The sequence below is a fragment of the Protomyctophum bolini genome (genome assembly GCF_963924005.1).
Source record: "Protomyctophum bolini genome assembly, chromosome: 2".
NCBI lineage: Eukaryota > Metazoa > Chordata > Actinopteri > Myctophiformes > Myctophidae > Protomyctophum > Protomyctophum bolini.
Window position 1 is genome coordinate 32,754,064 of NC_137863.1, and position 27,563 is coordinate 32,781,626.

General features: G+C 42.7%; 1 protein-coding gene across 1 annotated transcript in view; it reads left to right on the forward strand.

The window, feature by feature from the left end:
• The first annotated feature begins 326 nt into the window (after window positions 1-326).
• Window positions 327-27,563, forward strand: part of vgll4b (vestigial-like family member 4b) — a 70,126-nt gene continuing 42,889 nt past the window's right edge. The window contains exons 1-2 of the mRNA XM_080788410.1: window positions 327-525; window positions 2,288-2,357. Of these exons, the coding sequence (XP_080644536.1) occupies window positions 2,294-2,357 (64 nt within the window). The 5' untranslated portion in view covers window positions 327-525; window positions 2,288-2,293. The remainder of the gene's footprint in view (window positions 526-2,287; window positions 2,358-27,563) is intronic.

The following is a 27,563-nucleotide window of genomic DNA, read 5'->3' on the forward strand; positions in this document are numbered from 1 at the left end:
AAAATTGCCGCCAAAAACAACACTTTACCAATTAACTATCTGAAGCTATAGATACTTTGTCGTTTGACCAATAAGGATGTGACGCAACCATCACATTATCCTAATGATATGATAATGTATGCTGATATCATGGCTTTCCCAGCTCGGGGCCAACCAATCAGCGCTGCTCTGCTCTCACCACCTGCTAGGAACAGAATTCCATCATTCCACGCATTCTTACCCCCCACCACCCCCCCTTCCTCGTTTACAACCAAGTTAGTCCCGTCAGCCCAGCTACTACTATTGTCTGATCTACGCGTTACAACAAAACCGTAGAAGAGAGGATCATAATCGGATCGCCCGCTTTTTGTTTCTCTTTTTTTGCGCGGATTATTATTATTCCGCGCGGGTTGTGGGTTTATTTATTTCTCTTTTTTTTGTGTGTGTGTTATTTATTCGTTCTTTTGTTGTAGGCTAATATATTTATTACGAGTCTGTGTGTGGATTCCAAAGTGGCGCTTGAAGGAGAAGGAGGAGGAGGAGGAGGTATGTATGTATGTATGTAGGCTATAGATATAGTCCAGCACGTACAGCGACAACAACAACAACACACCATTTAAAACTTGTGTTACTGCATTGTTGTAGCTGCTTATTGCTTGCTTTGCCGCTTGTGTTCAACGCTCTCTCGCTCTCTCTCTCTCTCTCTCTCTCTCTCTCTCTCTCTCTCTCTCTCTCTCTCTCACCCTGACACTTGATCAAGTGTTTATGGACTAGTAATATAATGTCTCATTATGTAGCCTACACGCAGCACCGTTCATAACTTCATACTGAGAGAGAGATCGAGCTACAATCATCAGAGTGATTGAAATTCAACCCGCGCCCATTATGTAAAGGGTTATTGTTTGTTGTTAACTTAATTAACGCGGTGGTAGTATCATCATGGATTATAATAGTGGACTGCTGCAGGGTGTATAGTATAGATTTACACTTGATCCGAAAATACTTGTTTATTTCTTTCCCAGAGACATTATCAAATTAGTTTTTGTGTTCAGAAAACTTGCTATTCACTGATGTTTGTACTTTGTAGGCTATGTTTTACCATCATGTTGTCCATGATGTTATACATGCGGCAGAAATAATTAACCTGTGTGAAAATGGCCCGCATGGCGCAGACAAAACACTTGTATTGTGCTGACACTGCGGAGTGTTGTTTAAAAGCCGTTTCGCAGGAGAAATGTAGGGGAAGGTATCTTTGGAATGTTGAGAGTGGGACGGGTGTAGAAGCGCGAGGGAGAGACGTGCCGCGCGGCGATGGAGCGCGCATGCAATCGTGCATAGTGCGATTCTGTCCAGAATCCATTCATTCATATAGACCTAGGCCGACTATAGCCCCGTGTTAATTAACATTGGCAATCAAGAGTCTATATACTAGAGAATGTAGAAGAATTATTTTGTTCAACGTTAACGTCTAAACAATAACATGTCTATAGTCTTTCTTATATACACTATATATATATATATATATATATATATATATATATATATATATATATATATATACCCAATTGCAACATGATATTGCCTCTATATGACTTGTCTTATATAATGCTGTATAGGCAGGCACGTGAGTGAGTGAGTGAGTGAGTGACAGAGAGGCTACTGTCTCCTTTGTCACTTTTCCAACGTTTGCTGCAGTCTTGGCACAAGAACAAACTTTCAACCATGTCTAAGCGTTTACGGGACAGAGCACTGTTTACTGCATCTCCTGTGGCTCGGACTTGGCACTCTGGTGTGTAATGTTGGTGACTGACCCCGGGTTATTTCTGGGACTTTCTTGCTTTTGCGCATTCATTTTAACCCATGTAGACCTGAGGCCGATTCTAAAAAAAAAAAGTTTTCTGAAAACCCTATGTTTCTATGTCAGTGGTTTTCAAACTATTTCATGTCAAAGACCCCAAGAAATATATGTAATTGACCACCGACCCCCCCCCCCCATCTGAAAATATGTTGTTCCAGGGACCCCCCACCCCCAGAAGCAAAGATATGAGTTAAAAACGTTTGCTCTGAGAGACTATATATTCAAGTTCAAGTTTTGCACCACATTTTCAAGATTTTTCCAAAAATGGCAGATCTACAAGCTAAAAAAATAGTGTCATAATGCTTAGTTAAAACACCAAAAGGGGTTCCTCCCACCCTGGTTAAAGACATGTATACAGACACCAGTTTAAATAATCGAGGCATAAAACAGTGATGTGTTTGTGAAACAATAGTGACCACAAAGTGTTCTTTTGTCCCGCCATCATCACAGGTAACCATGGAGACACCACTGGATGTCCTGTCAAGAGCAGCGTCATTAGTTCACGCAGATGACGAGAAACGTGAGTTTATTTGTGCACGTGACGTGCTCATATTCATGTGTGTGCGCGCTGGATGATCGCTGTTCATCAGAAAGCATTAAGCGTTATCCATAGTCTGGATTTTCGGTGGTTTTTACTCACCACCGCTCAACGTTATTTCAGCTCCGGTGGTCACCTCACCACCGAAGTGGTGGTCACCTCACCACCGAAAATCCAGACTATGAATGAGCGTTGAGGGATAGGAATTGAGCATTTGAGATAGGGGCGCTCAGAGAGAGATTGCCATTTAGTGTGTTAGCCTATATATTTTTGTCTCTGCTCTCTAGCTGTCTGGCCCTGTGTCGTCTGGGTGTATAGCCTAAGAATGAAACTCTCGTAGACTTTATTGCAAACTACGGATACTAATACATTGCACAAGCACCCGGGCAGCCTCTCTTAATATTTGGGGCATCAGGGTAAGCAGTAAGCACCTTATATTTTGTGTTTTGTATAAGGCTACATGTTCAGAGTTGCAGGGGGCTCAGTGGGGGTCTCTCCAACATCCACAGGGGATAAGAAGGGGGTTTAGACTCTCGTATAGATTGGAAATGTCAAAATCTACGAGAGAGTGTATATACTGTGCATATACACTCCGGACCAATATCACCACTTTGCATTATTGTTACATATCCATGAAGTAGCTCTGGTCCATAGCCTATAATGCTTCGATTCTGCGAATTTCTTTCCTGCATTAAGGCTATGGGACTCTCCCTATTAAATCTCAAATCGAAATCAGACCAGCCTCTCCTCTTTAGTGGAAATCTCACGAACGTTTGACCTACTCACCAATACAAACACGGGTTGTGTCAATAGAAAGCCTACTTTCCTTAGTGGACGCACTCTGAGCCCCCCACCACACGTATAAACGGTACTTTTTGGCCAAAAAGGGATATTTTTTCACCGGAGGAAAAATATCCTCTATGAGGCAGTTCTCTGGGCAATATCAGTAGAGGGCGCAGCGGAGTAACTAAAAATGTTTTTTTTCCGGTGGAAACAAAATCCCTTTTTGGCCAAAAAGTACAGTTTATACGTGTGGTGGGGGGCTCAGAGTGCTTCCACTAAGGAAAGTAGTCTATTGACACAACCCGCCTTTGTTTTGGTGAGTAGCAAAAACGTTATTTTTATTTACACTAAAGAGTAGAGGCTGGTCTGCATTCATGCGAGCGGCGGAAGTTGAGAGTAACATAGCTCTAAGGCACGCATTAGAGCTATGGACCAGAGCTATCCATGAAGTATGCTCAAGCACAGCACAGTCCTGCATGGGCCTGCGTCTGTCTCAACCAGACAAAAGATGTCTTTGTTCTGGCTTCCATGTTGTTGACACATAGGCAAATGAGACCAACCACGTTTTCAACGGCCATCAACAGTGCTGTTTAATCAGCCAGCTTGTGTTAACCTCCTACATTGACTAAACAGGCAGGTGTTTAGTTTCTCTCTCTCTCTGGTGCTCTGTCTTCATTTCTATCTCACCATCCGTCCTTCTTGCGCTTTCTGTCCAATTCCTTCTCCCACATACTCTCTCGATGTCTTATCTCATGGTCTGTCTCTCTCTCTCTCTCTGTGTCTCTGTGTCTGTCTGTCTGTCTGTCTGTCTGTCTTCCTTCTCCTCTCCTAATGTCTGAGGTAGTTTTTGGTGCTGCTGCTGAAGGAAGAATTCCTTCCGAGATTAAGTAGAAAAATGGCAAATCTGTCCCAGCAGGCTTCAGCCAGCAGCATGGAGTCCTACAGTACACTCTGTCTGAACAGTGAACACTCAATCTATTCCTAATGGAAGATATAGTCCTTAGCGATGTATTTTAAAAACGTTTGCTCTGAAAGAATATATATTCAAAGATTTTCTAAAATAGCAGACCTACAAGCTCGTATGAGGAGGTAGTTGAATTCATGATTGTTTTTGATTGTTTGTGAACTTTAAAGTGGTGCATTAATTTGCGAGTGATTAACAGGCTCTAATATTGTAACTCCAGTCAAGGGAAGTGTTAACTGTTGGTTTGTCAGAATGAGAAAATAAATGTTCTCCAAGTTCCAGACAGGAGTTTAAATGGTTGTTTTAACGGGGACAGTCAGTTTTGCAGATGGTGCTGTATGTCTTTTGTAAGTCTTTGCATAGATTGGCTGTGACAGTTCATAGCTGTGACAGTTCTAATGCGTTGCATTTAGAGCTATATGTTACCAATACAAAGGCGGGTTGACATTAGAAAGCCTACCTTCCTTAGTGGAAGCACTCTGAGCCCCCCACCACACGTACTGTATAAACTGAACTTTTTGGCCAAAAAAGGGATTACCGCCTTCTTTGTGAGAAGCAAAAACGTTATTTTTATTTACGCTAAAGACGAGCGGCTGGTCTGCATTTATGCGAGCCCCAAAAGTCAACATAGCTCTAAATGCAACGGCTATAGAGCTATGGACCAGAGCTATAGGTTTAGCCGAATATCAGCTTCCTTAGCAACTCTGAGTAAAATGACATGGGAGCTCACTTGTCCGCCTTCCTCCCTCCCTCCCTCGCTCCCCTGCTGTGTTTTTGTTTTTTTTCCTCCTTGCTGATGTCACTTTTTTGTTGTGGGTTGTGCATGGCCCCTTTGTCTAACAACAATGACCTCGACCAGTTTCCATAATAGAGCAGAAGACACAGCCAGCCAGCCAACCAACCAGCCAGCTAAATACTATACCAGTTAAGTTAGCATTTTTGCCAACTAAACACTCACTCAGTCAAAGCCAAAGCAGCCATTGTTGATTTAGGAATTTTTAAGTTTGTTTTTAACTTATAACAAACCTTTGGAATGCCTGGGTAATACTTTACTGGCAAAGCACATGCTATACTCTTCTAGAGCGACAGCCTGCATGTAGAGCGTAGCAGTCCCGCCCCCTTTCATGACGACGACAGGACTAGGAAATAATTCCCCATGCATGTTTCCCATAGTCATTTCAGTGCAATCGTGACAACAAACACAATATTTTGGGCCAAACAAGTAATTACAAAGAAGAAAAACAACAAAAGAAAAGTGTTGTAACCTGCCCTTTTTTTCTTCTTATTATTTGTTCGGCCCATCAAATAATAATTTGTCATCATGATTTGTCACGATCCGAGTTGGCTTTTGTTTGAGGCTTGCATGTCTTTAACTAAATACTTTTTGAAATGTCTATGGGGGGAAATGAATGGGGAATTATTTCCTGGTCCTGTCGTCGTCATGAAAGGGGGCAGGACTGCGAACGCTCTAACTAAGTAAGTGGTCACAACAACCATAGACATAATAATGGCTAGATGGCTCAAGACGGAGTCTCTGACGTAGTTCACCCGACGGCTATCTTGCTGAGGGTCTAGAGTACAGTATGTTCTATGGCAGCTCAAACAAAAACAGTCATATGAACGTCGTATAAAATCATATAAGTATGCAGACGTCTCCGACGTTTATAACAAACCAAACCATTTGAAAATCGGTTGAAAATTGATATGGTTATTTAAAAAGCCCCGTAAACACAATATTATGCTGCCCCGAGGTAAGATGGCAGCCACGTAGTGACCTCTCCTTTCCGTCCATGCCATGCCGGAAGGCAGCATTCAGGAGAATAGCTTTTTTCCTCCCAATTCTCCTGAACTTGAACACAGTATTTTACGTTGAACAAATTTGTTTAGAAATCCACGTCGTACACACCGCATCTCCACTGGTTAAAAGAGTGCTGGGTTGCGCCCAGAAAATAGCTGATCTACAAGCTCTCAACAACGCGTCACAGCACGACACGTTGTGAGCTTGTAGATCTGCTATTTTCGGTCCAAAAGTGCCCTCTCACGGGATTTCAGCCCCCTGCCTCTCTAACACTCTCTGCACGTCCCTGCTATAGTCGGTCTTTTGTTCTTAACAGGAACCAGTACAAGGTGTTGGGTTGAGATCTCTCTCTCTCTCTCTCTCTCTGCTAAAGGCCTTTCTACTCTACCTCTGTACATGCACACGCAGTAACACACAAAAATGAATGTATGAATACACACATTTCCTGCTTGTTTGTTTTGAACACACACACACACACACACACACACACACACACACACACACACACACACACACACACACACACACACACACACACACACACACACACACACACACACACACACACACACACACACACACTCTCTCTCTAAAGGGGGCTCTTACCTAACACTCTCTCTGTCTCTCTCGCTTGTTTTCTCTCCATTTGTCCCTTATTGTTTCCATGGTGTGTTCAAACATCGCCAAGTATAGCCCGTTAAACCTGGGTTTAACGGGTTAGACAGAAAACTGTACCGTTTTCTGTACCCAAGCCTTGCCCTGACAAGTAAGGATTGGCCAAATCTAACCCTGAGTGCACTGGTAGCAAGTCAATCCATGGGGTAGTGAGAAGCAAGTGTTTTTAGTTCTCCATTGTCTAAATTAGTGTAACATTACCTATATAAGTGGGGCTAAATGTGGTCCAATTTCTGTCAACATCTGCCTTAAAGCAGCTATAACATGTTTTAGCTGCAGTACCACAATGTCCTGAGGTGGTGCATATATGCAACTTATTTAATATTTGAGTCATTATAATACTGATGCTAGATAAACACAGGCTTGTTTCCATTCCATGCCAGCTTGGAAAATCAACAATGGCGGACATTGTAAACAAAGTAGAAATGCAAATTTGGAACTGAAGACTGAAGACTGATTATACAAAGTAGGGTGACATTGATGACATCACAAATACGACCAAATCAGTTGAGCTGTCCTGAGAGCAATTTCCATAAACTTCCTTCAAAATTGCATATTTGTGGGGATAGAAAATACACAGGGGAGCTCAAAAACACAAACAAATTGAAAAAGTTTAATTGTATGTTATAGGTTGTGTGTGTGTGTGTGTTTGTGTGTGTGTGTGTGCGCGCGATGGGCTCAAATGTTGTCCAGATCTTTCACAAACAATGTTATGCACACACACACACACACACACACACACACACACACACACACACACACACACATACACACACACACACACACACACACACACACACACACACACACACACACACACACACACACACACACACACACACACACACACACACACACACACACACACACACACACACACACACACTATATGACGACACTTTGGTTGAGGTGCAGAGCAGCATTGTATTCCATCCTGGATGGGACATTGTAATGTGAGCTGAGCGTCATGCCTTTGGTTTGGGTGTGAGGTCAGGTGTAGTGGAGGAGTTGGGGGGGGGGCATGTAATCTTAAACCTCTTGAGCTGAGCGTTGAGCTGGGAGGAGTGTCTGTCTGTCTGTAAATGGTAAATGGTGCATTTATATAGCGCCTTTATCCAAGGCGCTTTACATAGATTACATTCACCCATTCACACACACTCATACACAGATTGCGGCGGAAACCATGCATGGTACCAACCAGCACATCGAGAGCAATTAGGGGTTCAGTGTCTTGCCCAATAAGGACACATTGGATGACCTGCTCTACCTCCTGAGCCACATTCGCGTCTGTCTGTCACTCACAACGTGGAGCGAAGCGACGCGTTGTGAGCTTGTAGATCTGCTATTTTCAGCCTGCAACCAAGTGTAAAATGACTTATACTGGATCTCTTGTCCACTAGTCCCTTCCTGACATTTTAGTCTAGTTTTTATTTGTTGACGTCTTAGTTTTAGTCATCATAGCTTATAGTATTCATTTCGTTTTCCTCAGTGAAAAAAGGTATACAGTCGACGAACATTTTTCGTCTTAGTTTTAGTCGACGAAATCAACACCGCTGAACAGTGACAATAATAATATGATACGGATGGTATCCAGGCCCAGGGGTAGAAGAGGACACACAGTCAAAATCCCTTTCTTTTCCGGGTCAGTTTTCTACACCCTTTCATAAATAGATAAATGAAACCCCTCAGGATCTTTCTGTGCTCTACCTCCTCCTCCTATCTGGTTTATGTCAGTCTCAGTCTGTCCTCCTGGAGAAAACGTTTTGTATATAATCCTCCCAGTCTTATCTGCATTAGAAGAAGGAAATCTGTAGAAATAGTCAAATCTGTAGTCAAATCTGATTACATTATACTTAAACATTTCGCACACATTTTCAGAATTTGTCTGTCTCCTTTTTTCAGTTTTTCCGTGTCCACGTCCTTTGTCCACCTCTACGCTGATATCTCTCAGTCTCCACCAAAAAACTGTGTGGGGATCTACAAGCTCACAGCGTGTTGTGGTCAGTGTGGTTTTTGGCAGCACATTTTGATTTTATCTCTTCGATAGTTTTAATTTAATTTCGGTCACATTTAGTCACCTGGAATGTTTTAGTGTTAAGTCTAGTTTTAGTCGACTATAAGTGTCATAATATTTTAGTCGACTAAATCTACAGTTGATTTAGTCAACTAAATGTATTTCGGCGGACCTTGATGTCGTAATGACTGATTTTACACTTGCTGAAAATAGCAGATCTACAAGCTCACAGCGTGTCGCATTGTGGGCTTGTAGATCTGCTATTTTCAGCATGCAACCAAGTGTAAAATGACTAGCTGGGATCTCTTGTCCACTAGTCACAGCATAGTGGAGTTCAGTGGTTTGTTTCACAGCATAGTGGAGTTCAGTGGTTTGTTTCACAGCATAGTGGAGTTCAGTGGTTTGTTTCACAGCATAGTGGAGTTCAGTGGTTTGTTTCACAGCATAGTGGAGTTCAGTGGTTTGTTTCACAGCATAGTGGAGTTCAGTGGTTTGTTTGTTTCACAGCATAGTGGAGTTCAGTCTCTCCAGGAAGGAAGTTCCATAGCCTGCTGTATTGTGTCAGACAGACAGACATGCATGGACTGTATACATGAAATGGTACATTCACTATACAGACTGAACTGTTGTTTGCTTGCCCCCAATACCATTCCGTGTGTGTGTGTGTGTGTGTGTGTGTGTGTGTGTGTGTGTGTGTGTGTGTCATGATGTGTGCGTGTTTGTGTGTGTAAAATAAACTCAACATGGTGCATGCCTTTAGATGTCGTGTGTCTGTATTATCTGTCCTTATCTATTGCCCTCTTAAACGACGGTGGTGCATGGCAGACACTGATGTCATCCACTCAAGTTTGTTTGATCAATAATTTACTGTGGGGTGTGTGTGTGTGTGTGTGTGTGTGTGTGTGTGTGTGTGTGTGTGTGTGTGTGTGTGTGTGTGTGTGTGTGTGTGCGTGCGTGCCCTGTAGTTCAAGGATTCTACACCAGATAAATCTCATGGATTATCAGTGAGGCCTTTATCACTGGTCTAAATGTTCTCACAGCAGAGTTGACAGAGTTAAAAACCCATTTAGACCTAAATCCTGACAGTTTTCTGAAAAACCCTATGTTTCTATGTCAGTGGTTCTCAAACATTTTCATGTCAAGGACCCCCAACTATATATGTAATTGGTCGCCGACCCCCATCTGAAAATATGTTGTTCCAAGGACCTCCCCAGAAGCAAAGATATAGTTAACTAGAACTGCACTATTGCGCAAACAGAGCGTGCAAGTACTGTTGTGCCAGGAGGACTTCAACTATTTCCTGGGATCATGACACCAATTTCCGCCAAAAGCTTATCAAGACGCTAATATGGTATTCACTTCGCATTCGGTTCTTGGAAACGCCCCCCCCCCCCCCCCCCCCCCCCAGCCACTGCGTTAGTTTGACTGAGGTTAGGTTTAGGTATAGTTTACCGAGGTTAGGTTTAGGTATAGTTTACTGAGGTTAGGTTTAGGTATAGTTTTACTGAGGTTAGGGTTAGGTTTAGGTATAGTTTTACTGAGGTTAGGTTTAGGTATAGTTTTACTGAGGTTAAGGTTAGGGTTAGGTTTAGGTGTAGGCTGTCAATCACAGCGACTGGCCAGTCACAGTTCGCCATTTACTCAGGGGGGCGTCGCCATTTACTCAAACACGAAGCGAATACCATATTAGCTTATCTGACAGATCAATCTACCAGGAGCGGAAGGTTATTACATTCCTTATGGCGGAGCGTTCCCGCCAAAAGCAGTACGTCTGTTAATATAGCCATTTGAATCTGTCGAGGGTGGGCCACTTACAACTTGCGCTCTGATTGCTCTGATCAGCGACGGCACCAAAAATACACGATCCCTGATTGGCGAGGGTGTCACCGACATACGCAGCTGAAAAAAGTACTTGCACCGCTCTGCTCGCGCAAGTAGGCTACTAACTGGGTGGAGCATGCATTTCCAACTTGCCGGATGGTAACCGCAAGGTTGCCAGTTCGAAACCCTGTGGGCTCCCCCAGAGTTAGTTTCGAAGTGTCCTTGAGCAAGCCACTGAACCTGTAATTGCTCCTGATGTGCTGGTTGGTGCCTTGCATGGTTTGTGTGTGAATGTGTGTGTGTGAATGTAATGCACAATCGATGTAAAGCGCCTTGGATAAAGGCGCTATATAATTGCACCATTTACCATTTGCATCTTTCCAAGTAGGCCAGTGCCCAACGGGGCACTAGCTCTTGTTTGTTACAATAAATCGTTAATCTACTTTGACGTGAGTCTTTCTGACTGAACAATATTTACAAGGGACTTTACAGGAGAACAATCAAAGTCACTTCTAATGAGCAGACTTGGCAACACTTCAACCAATACGCTGTAATGACAATGGCCCGGTTTCCCAAAGGACACCTCTTACACCATGGTGTAAGAAGTGATGATGCACATGCTCAGTTGCTCCTCTAGGCCGCACACGGAAGCGTGTGAACATAGACATTCCGTGCATAGATGTGCCACGCAATGGTAGGCCTCAGGCCTGGTATGGTATAGAAATAAATAAATACAAATTAATTATATATATATATATATATATATATATATATATATATATATATATATATATATATATATATATACACACTGTATAATATAAGAATTGTATTTCTTTTAAGAGTAAAGAGAGCCTACTGTCAGCTGTCCAGCAGTCCAAATATTATTAAATAAAATGTCAGAATGGTAGACCTGAGGCCTACCATTGCGTGGCATATCTATGCACGAAATGTCTATGTTCACAGGCTTCTGTGTGCGGCCTAGAGGAGCAACTGAGCATGTGCATCATCACTTCTTACACCATGGTGTAAGAGGTGTCCTTTGGGAAAACGGGCCAATATCTCTGGAGAGTCAATGATTTAAAAAATGAATAACCAAAAGCAGAGGCCGGACCCCTCGCAGCCCACCTTAGCATATATTGAACCCTGAGAAGAGAGGCCTGGACCCCTCGCAGCCCACCTTAGCATATATTGAACCCTGAGAAGAGAGGCCTGGACCCCTCGCAGCCCACCTTAGCATATATTGAACCCTGAGTGTATCATGGAGAGAGGAATTACAGCCCCTGGCTGTATCTTTTACTCCCGTCAGCTCCTCATACGGCCCATTGCCACCATTCCCTTATTCACCCTCCTTTTGGGTCAGTCTTGCCTTTTTTCCAATTCAGGAGAACTAACTCTTGTGCCCTGTCTGCATCAATGACACACACACACACGCACACGCACGACTGTTGTTGGGAAGCCAGTTAGGGTCCACTGGGTGGCCATTAAGGTCAATCCTTGTCAGAAGGCCAGAGGTCAAGAGGTCAGAGTGCAAGTCACAAGACTAAACATTATCAGCTCTTGTTTTTTTTACATAGCAGTAATAGTTTATTTTCTACACAAGGGGCTCCATCTTGCGCCACCCTTATCCCTCAACGTATTTGCCATTTTTTACTGTTTTTAAAAACATTTTAAAATAGTTCAGCCGATCTACATAGAGACATTGTGAGCTTGTAGATCAGCTATTTGAACTATTTCAAAAGGTTTTTTTAAATAGTAAAAGGGATAAGGGTTAAGGGGTGGCGCAAGAAATAGCCCAAAGTGTTTAGGCAGTATTTTGACACTTTTCAGTATAATGCATTTAAATATTGTTTTGGGCTTGTTGGTTTCTGCTTTTAGCCAATCATTCTCCTTTCTTCCCTATCTAGTATTAACATGATGTTGTGCTAAGTTAACGGCTCGATATGAGCTGATAACACCACAAGGATCTGTCAGTGTTTTGTGCTTATTGTTCGTTATCAATCATCAATGTTTTGTTTTTAATGCCATTTGAATCAATGATCACAACTGAGTGATCTATCTAGGACAGACGATTGAAAGTGTAGTCATCTTGTCAAGAGCACATCACGCCTTATATCTTGAAACGTCATTTAGTCAGCCTTAAAGGACAACTTTAGTTTTTTTCAACCAAGGTTCATGTTTTAGGTTGTTATTAGAGAAAGTAAAAGATGAGTGCTATTTGTTTTCATTTGCTGCTTTCTTTCGTTTTAGTGATTTTAGCTGTTTTTGACAGGGGGGCGGGGGCATTCGAGCATGGGGCTAAATATGTGTTTCTCCTGTGATCTTTTGTGGCCAGATGTAATTTCTTGGGGTCTAGTAGGACTATAGTAAATAATAAAAAAAGAAATCGCTATAAACTTTTGTAAAGAAATACATATTTAGCCCCATGCTCGAATGCCCCCGCCCCCTGTCAAAAACAGCTACAATCCCTAAAACAAAAAAGGAGCAAATAAAAAAAAAAGAAAATATACTTTTCTTTTACCTTCTCTCTAATAACAACCTAAAATTTGAACCTTGGTTGAAAAAAACAAAAGTTGTCCTTTAAGCCTGACACCACTTCTTCAGAAACATTTTGCGGTCATATAGCTTGCCCTTTTTAATGAGCTTGGATTTGAATGCAAGCGTGCATTCCTTACATTTTGGCCCTGAGCTGACATTGTTTAAGGAACCCCCGCCCATGTAGTCTAATCCATAATAATGCAGTCCCAGAAAATGCCACGCATCGGTATGCCTCCTGCCAGCTCCACACGGCCCTGTGGGTCTCCTCGGAGGCATGTAGGCATGCACGCATGCTTGGCATTCCTCTCATTTTGATAGCCATCGCCATAGTTACGCCATAGTTATGGAGAAACGTGTGATACCTCGTAAAAGTAAACACGCACTATACTGCCAAAACATTGTTTATTATCACGTCAATGGAGTCGACCTTAACCCATTTAGACATGAGGACGATTCTACAAATGTCTGATGATTCTACAGTACTAAACCCTATGTTTCCATGTCAGTCGTTCTCAAACATTATTTTCATGGACCCCCAGAAAATATATGTAATTGGCCACCGACCCCCATCTGAAAATATGTTGTTCCAGGGACCCTCCAGAAGCAAATATTTGAGTTAAAAAAAATATATTCAAAGGTTTGCGGCACATTTTCACGATTTTTCAAAAATAGCAGAACTACAAGCTCATAGCGCGGCACCGAGTGCCGCGCTATGAGCTTGTATCTGCTATTTTTCAATAGCTAAAGTATAACACAATGCTTAAAACTCCAAAAGGGGTTCCCGTTCAGTATGGGTTAATGATATTCTGCTAAATTATATCATAAATCAACTGTATCCTTGGTGGCAAAACAGAGGATATGTCCCTCAAATCAAGGTGTAAAATATAAATGTTAAAGGTACAGGCACAACATCTAATTGAAAAGTTACCTGATTCATATTTAGTAAGCCACTATAGCAATGGTATCCCTGACTGAAAGTACTCGATCTACATGCTCAACAACACCGTCGCAGTGTGACACGTTGTGTGATTGTAGAATGGCTATTTTTGGCACAGGATGCATGATGTCTTGTCCAGTGTGTGTCCACACAGTCGACCTTTGAAAAGACATCTTTGTCTCTAGTCTGCAGAAGACGTTCAAATGGAATTTGTCGACTACACAGTATATGACGTGGTGTGAAATCCCTCAGTGTGAGATGAGAGCAACGCATATGTGGTGATAAGGTTGCGTTTGGTGAAAACGTGAGTGTTGCCAGACAGGGCTGCTTTCTGCACACATCGGCATGGTAAGAATGGTGGTTGTGCAAAGCCTGTTGTCTGACATACAGCAGGAGCAGATGTTTGCCTGCAATAGTGTTGTTTTTCGTCGACTAAAACTGAGACGAAAAATGTTCGTCGACTACCTTTTTCCACTGACGAAAACTAAATGGAAACTACATGAAAACTAACCTATGCTGACTAAAACTGAGACTAAATATACTGACAATTTCATCAAAAAACTAGACTAAAATGTTAGGAAGGGACTAGTGGACAAGAGATCCAGTCATTTTACACCTGGTTGCATGCTGAACATAGCCGATCTACAAGCTCAGCCATTTTCAGCAAGTGAAAACAGTCATTACGACGGCATCAAGGCCCGCCTAAACACATTTTGTTCGACTGAATCAACTGTTGATTTAGTCCACTAAAATCTCATGACATTTAGTTGACTAAAACTAGACTAACACTAACACATTCCAGGTGACAAAAATGTGACTAAATGAAAACTATTCAAAAGACTATGACTAAAACTAAAATCAAAATGTGCTGCCAAAAACCACACTGGCTTGCAACGTAATGGTCAATACTCAAAATGACACATTTGACTCATTTGATGCTACTATGTGTTCACACGGGCAGATGTGAAGATGTAGTCTACCATTCATTGTCAATGGAAGCCGGCGACATGAAGATGCAACGATGCATCCGATGTTTGTATAGCTGCTGCAAAAGCTACAAATTGAAGGCGAGCTGGGTTCAAACGTCCAGATGCAAAATGAACGCAGCCTGTGTGAACGCAGCATTACTTGGGATGCCAATGCAGATACATGTACTGCATGACTTTACGTACGTATTCATATTGTCAGACTTGCATATCCCATTCCATAACACATGTATTCTTAACCCATTCTGACCGGGCACCCATTTTGGTGTTAGCATCATGTTATGCTTTACCTATTGAAAAATAGCAGATCTACAAGCTCATATCGCGCCACCGAGTGGCGCGATACGAGCTTGTAGGTCTGCTATTTTTGAAAGATTCGAAGAACGACTGACATTTTTAGAATCTGATCTCAGGTCAGAATGGGTTAATCAGACACAGTGTGTGTCCAGTGGAAACCTCGTAGTAATCTGATCTCAGGTCAGAATGGGTTAAAAGAAAACCGAAGAAGTCCTCTTCTTGGTTACAAGATGAGGCCCACAGGTTCTGAATCGCCGCCGGTGATTGTGATATGTGGCCTACATATTAGATCTGCATCAAGTGTATAAAGTTGGTGTTTGAAAGAGCTCTAGCACTGTGCACTAAACACTCAGTTCGCCAAAATGGGATTTATTAAGCATACTTGAGTAGGCTACTTGTTGTGTGAAATACAACAAGTAGGCTTATCACCATGAACAAGGTCAGCATAAAGGTGATAAAGTAGATAGTGAACTAACATAACTTCACCGCATTCCTCTCACTGTTTGCATGCCCTATTGCGTGATAGTGAAAATGACGTTGGTGACACTTACCTCCATTCCATATACCTTGGGGAGAGGGTGGAAGGAGCAGTGGAGCTGGAAGACGCTGGGTTTGAGGAGGAGGGAGCCTGGAACAACAGAGGAACATGGTTGGCACGAAAAACACAGATCTACAATATTACACTAATACTAATACTAATACAATACTACTGAGAATATACACTGTTCCAAACTGAAAACCACAGTTCTATAATACTGACATATACTGTTCCAAACTGCCGATTACACTAACCATGGTATAGTCAACGTCCAAGCGTTGGGCGCCAGTTCTCAGCAGCTTATATTGGCAGCTTTTGTTGTTTTCGTCGACTAAAATGAAAAATGTTCGTCCACTACCTTTTTTTCACTGATGACTAAATAAAATCTACGCCATGATGATTAAAACTATGACGTAGTCGATTTTGTCAACAGACTAAAATGTTAGGAAGGGACTAGTGGTCAAGTGGACAAGTCATTTTACACTTGGTTGCATACTGGAAATAGCCGATCTACAAGCTCACAACGCGTCGCAGCACGACACGTTGTGAGCTTGTAGATCGGCTATTTTCAGCAAGTGTAAAAGTAAAACCAGTCATTATGACGGCATGAAGGCCCGCCAAAATACATTTTAGTCGACTAAATCAACTGTAGATTTAGTCGACAAAACTAGACTAACACTAAAGCATTCCAGCTGACTAAAATGTGACTGAAACTAAATGAAAACTATTCAAGAGACTATATAACTAAAACCAAAATAGAAATTTGCTGCCAAAAACAACACTGATATTGGCAGCTTCTGTTGATGGTGATTGTGGAGCAGCTGGGCTGATTGAGACCAGCCACACCTGAGCTGGCTGCTGGGCCCTTGCCCTATGATGTCACGCAAGGGGGAGGGCCTAGGAACGTTAGGAATGTGTGGCTGTCATGTCACACTCTGTACCCTGAGTGTGCCACACCTGGGTGAACACAAACGAGGTCGTGGCAGTGGCACAACACATGATTCAGCACTTTGATACTTAACATTAGTCACCAATACTTTTGTATTCAGTGTCAATTTGGAATTCCGGGACCGTAACCAGAGTATTATTTCTACATTGCAGTGTTGATATTTTTACTTAAATGGCCACTTCACCTCTTTTGCAACCAGGTCTTATTTTAATAATGATGTTTGGGAGACAAGAAACACTTTCCTGTGGGTTTTATGTGGGAAATATGTGTTTTTAGATATTTTAGTATTTCAAAGTGTCCATGGGCTCCATGACGTCATGGACGCTACATACTAATTCCTACACGGGTTGTGTTTATAACCACGCCCCCAGGCAAGTTAAGTTCACTGATGTTGAGGTTAAGGTTAGGGTTAGGGTTAGGTTTAGGTATAGTTTTCTTGAGGTTAAGGTTAGTGTTAGGTATAGTTTTACTGAGGTTAAGGTTAGGGTTAGGTTTAGGCTGTCATTCACAGCGACTGGCCAATCACAGCGCACCGACTGACTGTATGTCGCATCATGGACACTGTGCTCACTTACTTCCTGGACTACATGTTTTCTCATTGGTAAATGGTAAATGGTGCATTTATATAGCAAAGGCGCTTTACATAGATTGTGCATTACATTCACCCATTCACACACATTCATACACCGATTGCGGCGGAAGCCATGCAAGGTACCAACCAGCACATCGGGAGCAATTTAGGGTTCAGTGTCTTGCCCAAGGACACTTTGACATGTAGACAGGAGGAGCTGGGATTCGAACCGCCGACCCATGGATCATTGGACGACCTGCTCTACCTCTTGAGCCACAGTCACCCCATATGGGTGTAGGGGTGTCATTAAGACAGCCCTCCCCCTATCCACAAGGAGGAGCAGTGCACCAAAGCATTATGGGAATTGTAGTCCAGGAAGGAAGTGTGCCCAGTGTCGATGACATCATGGAGCTCATGGACACTTTGAAATACTGAAATATCTAAAAACACCTAATTACCCAGGTAAAAACCCCTGGAAAGTGTCTCTTGTCTCCCAAACATCATTAAAATAACATATGGGAGCAAAAGTAAAGCAAAATCGGAGTACTTTGTCCACCACAGGCAAGAAGGCCCTTGAAAGTGTTGACTTACTGTAGTAGTTACAGTAGTTTTGATTTATTGGATTTTATTTCACAGTAGATGCAGAATGGGTACATTTCAAAGTACGAAAACACACGTCAATACAAAATCACACCCGTGTGAAATGAGTGGTGCAACTCCGTGTGGGGGTCCCCGGAACATCCAGACCCCCAGGAACATGTCCAGGGGGCCGGCAAGCCAGAAACGGTCGAGAAATGACAGAATTACCGTGTGGGGAATACTGTACTGTACTGTACTGTACTGTCACACCCAAAATCATCATATATACAGTTAATGTGTGTGTGTGTGTGTGTGTGTGTGTGTGTGTGTGTGTGTGTGTGTGTGTGTGTGTGTGTGTGTGTGTTTTAGGCTGCGCAACAGTGACACTTGGTGGTGAAAACGCTATTTTCGTGCTCGGACACATGGCCAGCCAGGAGGGACAAACATAGATGTCTATAGGAGTGGTTGCACCACTCAGGGACACACATAGATGTCTATAGGAGTGGTTGCACCACTCAGGGACACACATAGATGTCTATAGGAGTGGTCGCACCACTCAGGGACACACATAGATGTCTATAGGAGTGCACCACTCTAAACTGTTACTGTGGATGCATCCATGCTTAAACATCACACGTATTTCCAACAGGCTCCACCAATAGTAGTAGTACATTTACTTTTTTAACCGTTATTTATTCAGGGAAGTCAGTTGAGAGCAAGCTCTCTTTTCCAATAAGGCCCTGATTACAGTACACATAACATACAATATATAAACACAAATACATTACAGGATAAGAAACAATTCAGAGTGAACAAGTACAGCTAGATCTCAAATGGATCCTTAGCCAAGTCTTTTAAAACGTTCAAGTGAAATCAAGTTGTTCAGTTTTAAGATTGATTGTAGACAGTTCCACATGTGAGGTGCATAGTAATGAAAGGCTAGTTTTACCCAATTCAGAAGTCACAATGGGGACTAGTTTTGAGAGCGGGTGTGATATGTTGGCCAGTTTTGGGATGTAATAGGCTGCTAAGATATGTAGGCAATTCTTTTTAAATAAGGCTTTGTAGATAAAAAACAGTGCAGTGCTGTTCTGTCATCAGTCCTGTAGAAACATTGTGTTTTAATACTAGTACTGGCAACTGTATATACTGTTTTGTATGTTTTCACCTAGGAACAGTAACAAAGACATGAGGAAATGTGTGAATAATGATAATAAAAATAAAAAAGGGGGAAAAAAATAAATTCCTTTCCATTGCAGCAGCCTGAGCAGAAACATGATGTCGTTCTGGTCAATGTCATCCTGAAGATAAATCGCATGCAGACAGTAACAGAATCACAATGTGTCTCCCTTCTTTGTTTCTTTTGCAGGTTCTAAATATGTGTTTCTGTTGCTGTGAGCTTTGCACGAAAGCATTGAAGTGTGCTGTGCAGTGTTGATTCCGTCGACTAAAACCAAGACGAGAAATGTCCTTCGACTACCCTTTTTTCCACTGACGAAAACTAACACTAAAACATTCAAGAGACTAAAATCTAAAATCTAAATGTGCTGGTGCTGTGGGATGGGTTCTGGACTTGGGGGGAGACAGTTCTTATCAGTTTTGAATTCAACCCCACATGCTGTACAATACAGCACAGGCTCCCAAACAGTGGGTCGGGGACCATGTGTGGGTCGCAGACGCATTTTTATGGGTCTCCTTATTATTTGTTTGTTGTTGAAAAACAAATTCATGAATTAAAAACAAAATGCAATGATTTTTTCAGTTCTGATTCTTCAGTACTTTCATGAAGAAATAAAATACAAATCAAAGAAATCCTGTGAATTAATCAGAAATGAAAAGTCAGCGGTGAAAATAGCCGATCTACAAATAGCCGAAATACGATCTACAAGCTGTGCTTGTAGATCGCCTATTTTCACTATAGTCTGGGTCCCGGGGAAAACATCTACTTTCTCCTTTTGGATCTCGACCCGAAAAGTTTGGGAACCATTGCTGTGCAGAACAGAATACAGTTTGGCTCCTGTTGAATGTTGAGAGGCTTCCCAGTTCCCACCTATTACCATCTGGTTTACACACACACACACACCATATGTGCACTTCTATATAATCACTTGTTGTTCTCATTGTTTTGTATAGCAACCCGATATTTCCTATTCATTTGTGTGTGTGTGTGTGTGTGTGTGTGTGTGTGTGTGTGTGTGTGTGTGTGTGTGTGTGTGTGTGTGTGTGATCCTTTCATTCTCATGCAACCTCAGGTAACGTGGTATCGTATTCCAGTTGTGTAATTCTTCCACTGAATGTACATAGTCACACTGTGTGTACTGTAACACACTGTGTGTACTGTAACACACTTAGCGAAAGCTGAGCTTCTGTTTGCTCAGTCTCGGGTGGCTGAAGCAGTCAATGTAAGAATCCAGGTTACATCACAGTATGTGACAGTATACAACACAAATTATACACAAGTTTTAGTCTAAGAAAACAACACTGCTTCAGGATGAATCACCCGCGTTGCCCTTTACCATGTTAGCCCAGACCTGCTCAGAGCAGCTAGCGCACAACGCCACGGAACAGCCACTCTGTTTGGCACTGTTGTTTCTGCACAATTCAGATGAGATTTAACCATTTAGACCTGAGGACGATTCTACAAATGCCTTCGAAATCCTGACAGTTTTCTGAAAAACTCTATGTTTCTATGTCAGTCGTTCTCAAACATTTTCATGTCAGAGTTGTGTATTCTGACTGTGACATGTGTCCCGGCCGGCCTTTCAGCTCCTTTCAGCTGTACTTAAATCATTTCATTTCATATTTAAACAGCAGGTTGGTGGTGTAAAGAGACTTTTTTTTTAGAGGCCTCAGTAAGTTTTACTCTCAGCATTCTAGAGTTAATTACAGGAACGCGTTCCATAATTTATTCTGTGCTACCGCTTTCTTTTTTTTCTCAAATCACAATCGTATAGTCCTGATACCTCAACAACCCAATGAGAGAGAGAGAGAGAGAGAGAGAGAATCATACAGTCAAAGTATACATCAGGCTTTACTACACTATAGGTTGTGTGTGTGTGTGTGTGTGTGTGTGTGTGTGTGTGTGTGTACCTTGTGTACCTTTGCTACACTGTAGGACGGTTGTGTGTGTACCTTGTCCCTATGGAGAATATAGTGGAATTTAACCAACCTGTTGTATAACCGTTAATCACCTTAGTAGAGTTACTCAATCCCACAGAGAGCCATGTGCAGAACAAAGAGACTGTGTCTCTCTCTCTCTCTCACATACGCACGCACTCACTCACTCACACACACACACACACACACACACACACACACATGCACGCACGCACGCATGCATGCACGCACGCACAGTATGTGTATGATACATACTGTATATGTATGTGTGCGTATATTTGCTTTGACATGCATCATTAAGTGTAATAATGATTGCAACCGTGGCGTGTATACAAATATATTAACTATAATGGCCTCAAATTTAAAGACTTGTTAAATGCGCAGCGACTTAGTGCTCTATTGCAAGTACTAGAAAGCTTGTGTGAATAAGTAAATATGTAACTAATTACAGTACCGTACACAACACTATATCGTTGCGTTGTATAAGTGAAGACAATAGGTACTTTGCACCATTGTTTTGAATCACTAACCTATTTAGACCTGGGAACGGTTCTACAAATCAAGTTTTCTGAAAAGTCCAATGTTTCTATGTCAGTGGTTCTCAAACATTTTCATGTCAAGGACCCATGGGTGTAGACTTGTAGTTAATGGTGACCGCCCGGAGGGTCGCGACCCACGGGATGAGAACCCCTGCTTTAAGAGACCGGCATCACTATGGTTACGAATCTGCCGTAAAGCAGGTCATCTCTGGGTGACTAATGTGAGTTGTTGTGACTCTTATACATGCTGCTGTGTTGTTATCCTGCCGAAGCTTTTCAGTAAACTTTACAATTTAGATTATAATCATTGTGTGGACATTCAAGACATATTAAAAAGATGCCCCCGCCAGCCCACCCCTCTGCAATGAACTAGCCGTTTACGTTTACTATACGTTTAGGGTTAGGCATAGTTTTACTGAGGTTAAGTTTAGGTTTAGGCATAGTTTTACTGAGGTTAAGGTTAGGTTTAGGCATAGTTTTACTGAGGTTAAGGTTAGGTTTAGGCATAGTTTTACTGAGGTTAAGGTTAGGTATAGGGTTAGGTTTAGGCATAGTTTTACTGAGGTTAAGGTTAGGTATAGGGTTAGGTTTAGGCATAGTTTTACTGGGGTTAAGTTTAAGTATAGGGTTAGGTTTAGGCATATTTTTACTGAGGTTAAGTTTAGGTATAGGGTTAGGTTTAGGCATAGTTTTACTGAGGTTAAGTTTAGGTATAGGGTTAGGTTTAGGCATAGTTTTACTGAGGTTAAGTTTAGGTATAGGGTTAGGTTTAGGCATAGTTTTACTGAGGTTAAGTTTAGGTATAGGGTTAGGTTCAGGCATAGTTTTACTGAGGTTAAGTTTAGGAATAGGTTTAGGTTCAGGCATAGTTTTACTGAGGTTAAGATTAGGAATAAGGTTAGGTTTAACCGTTTAATCATAATTTACTTACCAGGCCACGCAGTTCTGCCGGCTGTACTCCTGGGGCGAGTTGGTAACGGGGCGAGTCGTTTGGTATTCCTCCTCCCTGGCCTGTGTGTGTGTGTGTGTGTGTGTGTGTGTGTGCGACTGTGCGACTGTGCGTGTGTGCGTGTGTGCGTGCGTGCATACGTGCGTGCGTGCGGCTGCGCAACAGTGACACTTGGTGCTCAATAAACACTATTTCCATACACATGGAAGGCCATGCAGGCATGCATGAAGGGACACACATAGCTGTCTATAGGAGTGGCTATAGCACCGCTCAAACCATCTATCATCTTGACTTATAGATGAACTGTGGCTGCTGTCACAAAGGGCCAGTTGAGACAGTTACAGCGCGTCTTGTTTGCACATTATACAACAAGTTGTCGGTAATTTTGCCAACGTTCTCTTCCCAGAACCTATGAGTCACTCCGTGAGCAGGCGGTTTGACTTACAGTAGCCTACTTACTGGATATGACAACCCATCTCAAGTACAAGTGGAATGATTAGAAAAACACATGTATGCACAAACAACATACATACGCACTCCAGATGCCACTACAACAACGCTGATCTTCTTAAACCCTAACAGTTTTCTGAAATACTTATGTTTCTTTCTATATCAGCGGTGCTCAATATTTCATCGAGATGTTTTTGGCAGCAAATTTAGATTTTTAGTTTTAGTCTCTTGAATAGTTTTCATTTAGTTTTAGATATCATAAGATTTTAGTCGACTACTTTCTTCAGTTTATTTAGTCGACCGAAATGTATTTTAGCGGGCCTTGATGCCGTCGTAATGGCTGATTTTATACTTGCTGAAAATAGCTGATCTACAAGCTCACAACACGTCACGCTGCGACGTGTTGTGAGCTTGTAGATCTGCTATTTTCACTGGATCTCTTGTCCACTAGTCCCTTCCTAACATTTTAGTCTAGTTTCTATGTGTTAACAAAATTGTCAATATATTTAGTCTTAGTCATCATAGCTTAGTTTTCATTTAGTTTCCATTTAGTTTTCGTCAGTGAAAAAAAGGTAGTCGACGAACATTTTTCGTCTTAGATTTAGTCAACGAAATCAACACTGGAGCAGTGTGAATGGGCCCTCTGTTTGAACCCCAGCCTTAGAGATTCTGGCCGGTGTGTGAAACTGGAGACAATGGGGGTGGACAGAAAAAACCTTCAATGAGCTGAGAACCATGTTCTCACTTCAATGAGCTGAGAACCATGTTCTCACTTCAATGAGCTGAGAACCATGTTCTCACTTCAATGAGCTGAGAACCATGTTCTCACTTCTGGGTCTCCGTGAGAGGAGAAGGTCAGGAGGGAAGAAGGGGCGAGGGCTCTGTGTGTGTGTGTGTGTGTGTGTGTGTGTGTGTGTGCGCGTGCGTGCGTGCGTGCACACGCGTGTGTGTGTGTGTGCGTGCAGTGTGTGCTGCGTACGTTTGAGCAATTGAGAGTATGTGTAGATGTGTGTCTGTGTGTGAAAATCGAGTAGGTGTGTGCATGTGTGTGTATGTGTGTGTGTGCGTGCGCTCACAAAGAGATACAAGGACTTTCTTGTGTGCATGGATGCATGCATGTCAGTGTGAGCACTACTTTGTGTGCATACATTTGTTCTGCTGCCGAACTAGGGGTTGTGTGTATGCGTGCGTGCGTGCGTGCGTGCGTGCGTGCGTGCGTGCGTGCGTGCGTGCGTGCGTGCGAGAGAAAGAGAGAGAGGGTGTAAAGAGTCCTCATTGTGAACAGAGTCTCCTAATCCGTCTGTGAGTAGCTGTGCAGACATTAGGAGGAGGAGGTGAGACAGCCATAGAGGCCACTAGGCAGGAGACTGACTGAATGGGTCAATCAGCTGATGCCGTTCCTCACTCAATCCTTACATTACTGTTGTTAGACGGATTTGTTAGGCTCTTAGTTGACTTTTTGTGTGATCCTCCTATAGTTGACTATTTCTAATGTATTTGTACTTGCTTACTGTCTGTAAGTATCGCTCTGGATTAAGAGCGTCTGCTGCTAAATGCCTGAATTGTAAATTGTACCATATATACAACAGGTCTCATCTGTGTGTAATATGTATTACAGATGGAAAAGAAGGCATTTAAAGACGGAATAGAAGGAATTAAATACTCCCCCCCACCCCCTCTCTTTCTCATAGTGTCTCATAATCAACTGTAGAGTGACCATTCAATCTCTCCCTCATGTTTTGTCCTTGCTGTGTGGTCTCTCTGTCACCATGGTGGTGTCATGAAGCGGTGAACACTACACACAGACTGTTTGACAGATGACCCAATTTATTCCTTCCTTGTCTCACTATTGCTTTCGTTAAACTTCCATTAGAAAAGTGCTTCCAAACCGAAACCGGGCTTCTTATATGTCACGTTATGGCACTGCTACTGTTAAAGAGATGCATTTTTTGCATGCATGCATCTAATACTCAAAGATTCAAAGACATCTATGTGGAAATTACATGTTCAATTATGTCCCCCTTGTTAGATTTGAATTGGACGTTTCCTGGGACTTAAGTGCACGTGCGTGTGTGCATGCGTGCACGCTCGCTTGTGCGTGTTGGTGCCGCACACGTGCAAGCACCTACATAATTTTGTCTGTATCCTTGCAGACGTGTACGTGGCATGTCTCTGTGTTGGTGTGTAAACCAACACTCCAAAGTGCTGCCACACCCAGCTCATTATATCCCCAATTTAATACCCCAAAGAAGTAGGCCTATAGTTCCTTCACTCTGCCTACACACGCCCTGTAATGTGACCATTATTGACAAGGGTTACTGGAAACTCGGCTATCATTTCTGCCTCCAGCTGAAATGGAGGAACAGTCAGTAGGTGTTAACAGTCAGTAGGTGAGACCCAGGTCATCAAGTGTTTTAGGGGTTTAACCCATTTTGAACTGGGAACAGATTCTACAAAGGCCTTCTAAATCCCGACAGTATTCTGAAAAACCCATGTTTCTATATGTCAGTGGTTCTCAAACATTTTCATGTCAAGGACACCCAGAAACAATAATCTGTTATTCCAGGAACCCCTCAGAAGCAAATAAAAAATGTTCTCTCTGAAAGAATAATATATTCAAAGATTTGTGCCGCATTTTCGTTTTCTCCAAAAATAGCAGACTTGCAAGCTCGTAGATCTGCACCAAGTACCACCTCAGAAAATATCAGGCTCTCCAAGTACCACCATAATAACTGATGTTAAAGGAGAATTCCATGCTAGAACTTAAGGCTTCCTTACCTTTATTTGTAGTTGTTACGTCCCCACCAAAGAGGTCCAGGTGTTATTTTGCGCAAAAATGCATTATTGGCTAATTCCCCTAATATAAGCCCTCAATTAATTGAATTGAATTGAATTGAAAAGGGCATTGGGGTGCTAATTCACTTATTTCCATCGCTCAAAAATAAAAATGTATTGTATATCTCCTCTCTTCATAATGTAAATAGTATCCCAAGCGGCACACTTTATACTTATTTCGATAATAAGCGAATTAGCACAAAATCCCAACCCCCATTGAGGGCTTATATTAGGGGAAATAGCCAATAATGCACTTTTGCACAAAATAACACCTGGACCACCTGGTGGGGACGTAACAACTACAGAAAAGGTATAAAGAAAGCCTTCTAGCATCTGTATACAGGAGCCTCTATAAATACATGACCTTTTTTGTACGTCATATTTGGCAGACATTTGACCTGATTTCTCCTTTCATTGTAAATGGCATGTTGTGGGGACAAAATCTACCTCATATTTTGAGGCACATATCACCTAATTTCTACTTTCATTGAACTGACTTTATGTGATTGGTTAGCCGATTTGCTTGTGACGTAAATTTTCCCTTCATTGTCAATGGGCATTTAATGTTACATAGATTACAACAGTACACAGACAGACAGACAGACAGACAGACAGACAGACAGACAGACAGACAGACAGACAGACAGACAGACAGACAGACAGACAGACAGACAGACAGAGACTTGGTCCATTTATAGTTAGATATTTCTGAGAAGCACGTTTACTTGAAATACATGTGTTATTTGGGTTACTCTACCTTGCTGTAGTCCAAAACAGACAGCAGAGGGCAGCATAGACCCATTCTGGACTAAAGGTTTGTTGTGCTAGCTGTTGCTTGTAAGTTCAAAATCAACTTGGTAAAAGTGTATTTGTTGCTGGGTTTTTTTTAGCTCTTACAAAACAATGTCTATTCTATTCTGCAACAGGTGGGGTTGTTTGTTGGAAATAACGATAATAAGTTATTGCATAATTTAACATAGTTTCCTGCTGTGTAAACTAACAGGGTGATTCATGGTGAACAGACCCCTAGCTGGCTTACAGGAAACCAGCACTTGTTTCAAATATAATAGGGTTCCAAGCAGAAGTTTGTTCGGCCATAAAGAATGGTTGTTTAGTTTAGCCTACTTGTTCTTTTTCCTCCATGGTTTTCTGTCTCAGATTGGATATAGTGACAGTCCCTCCTTCCACCTCTCTGTTCTCCCTCCCTCCGTCCATCCGTCCTTCCTACCCTCTCCCTGCCCCCATCCATCTATCCCTCTCTTTCCTACCCTCTCCCTGCCCCCATCCCTCCCTCCCTCTCTCCTTCCTACCCTCTCCCTGCCCCCATCCCTCCCTCCCTCCCTCCCTCCTACCCTCTCCCTGCCCCCATCCCTCCCTCCCTCTCTCCTTCCTACCCTCTCCCTGCCCCCATCCCTCCCTCCCTCTCTCCTTCCTACCCTCTCCCTGCCCCATCCCTCCCTCCCTCTCTCCTTCCTACCCTCTCCCTGCCCCCATCCATCTATCCCTCTCTCCTTCCTACCCTCTCCCTGCCCCCATCCCTCCCTCCCTCCCTCCCTCCTACCCTCTCCCTGCCCCCATCCCTCCCTCCCTCCCTCCCTCCTACCCTCTCCCTGCCCCCATCCCTCCCTCCCTCTCTCCTTCCTACCCTCTCCCTGCCCCCATCCCTCCCTCCCTCTCTCCTTCCTACCCTCTCCCTGCCCCCATCCCTCCCTCCCTCCCTCCCTCCTACCCTCTCCCTGCCCCCATCCCTCCCTCCCTCTCTCCTTCCTACCCTCTCCCTGCCCCATCCCTCCCTCCCTCTCTCCTTCCTACCCTCTCCCTGCCCCCATCCCTCCCTCCCTCTCTCCT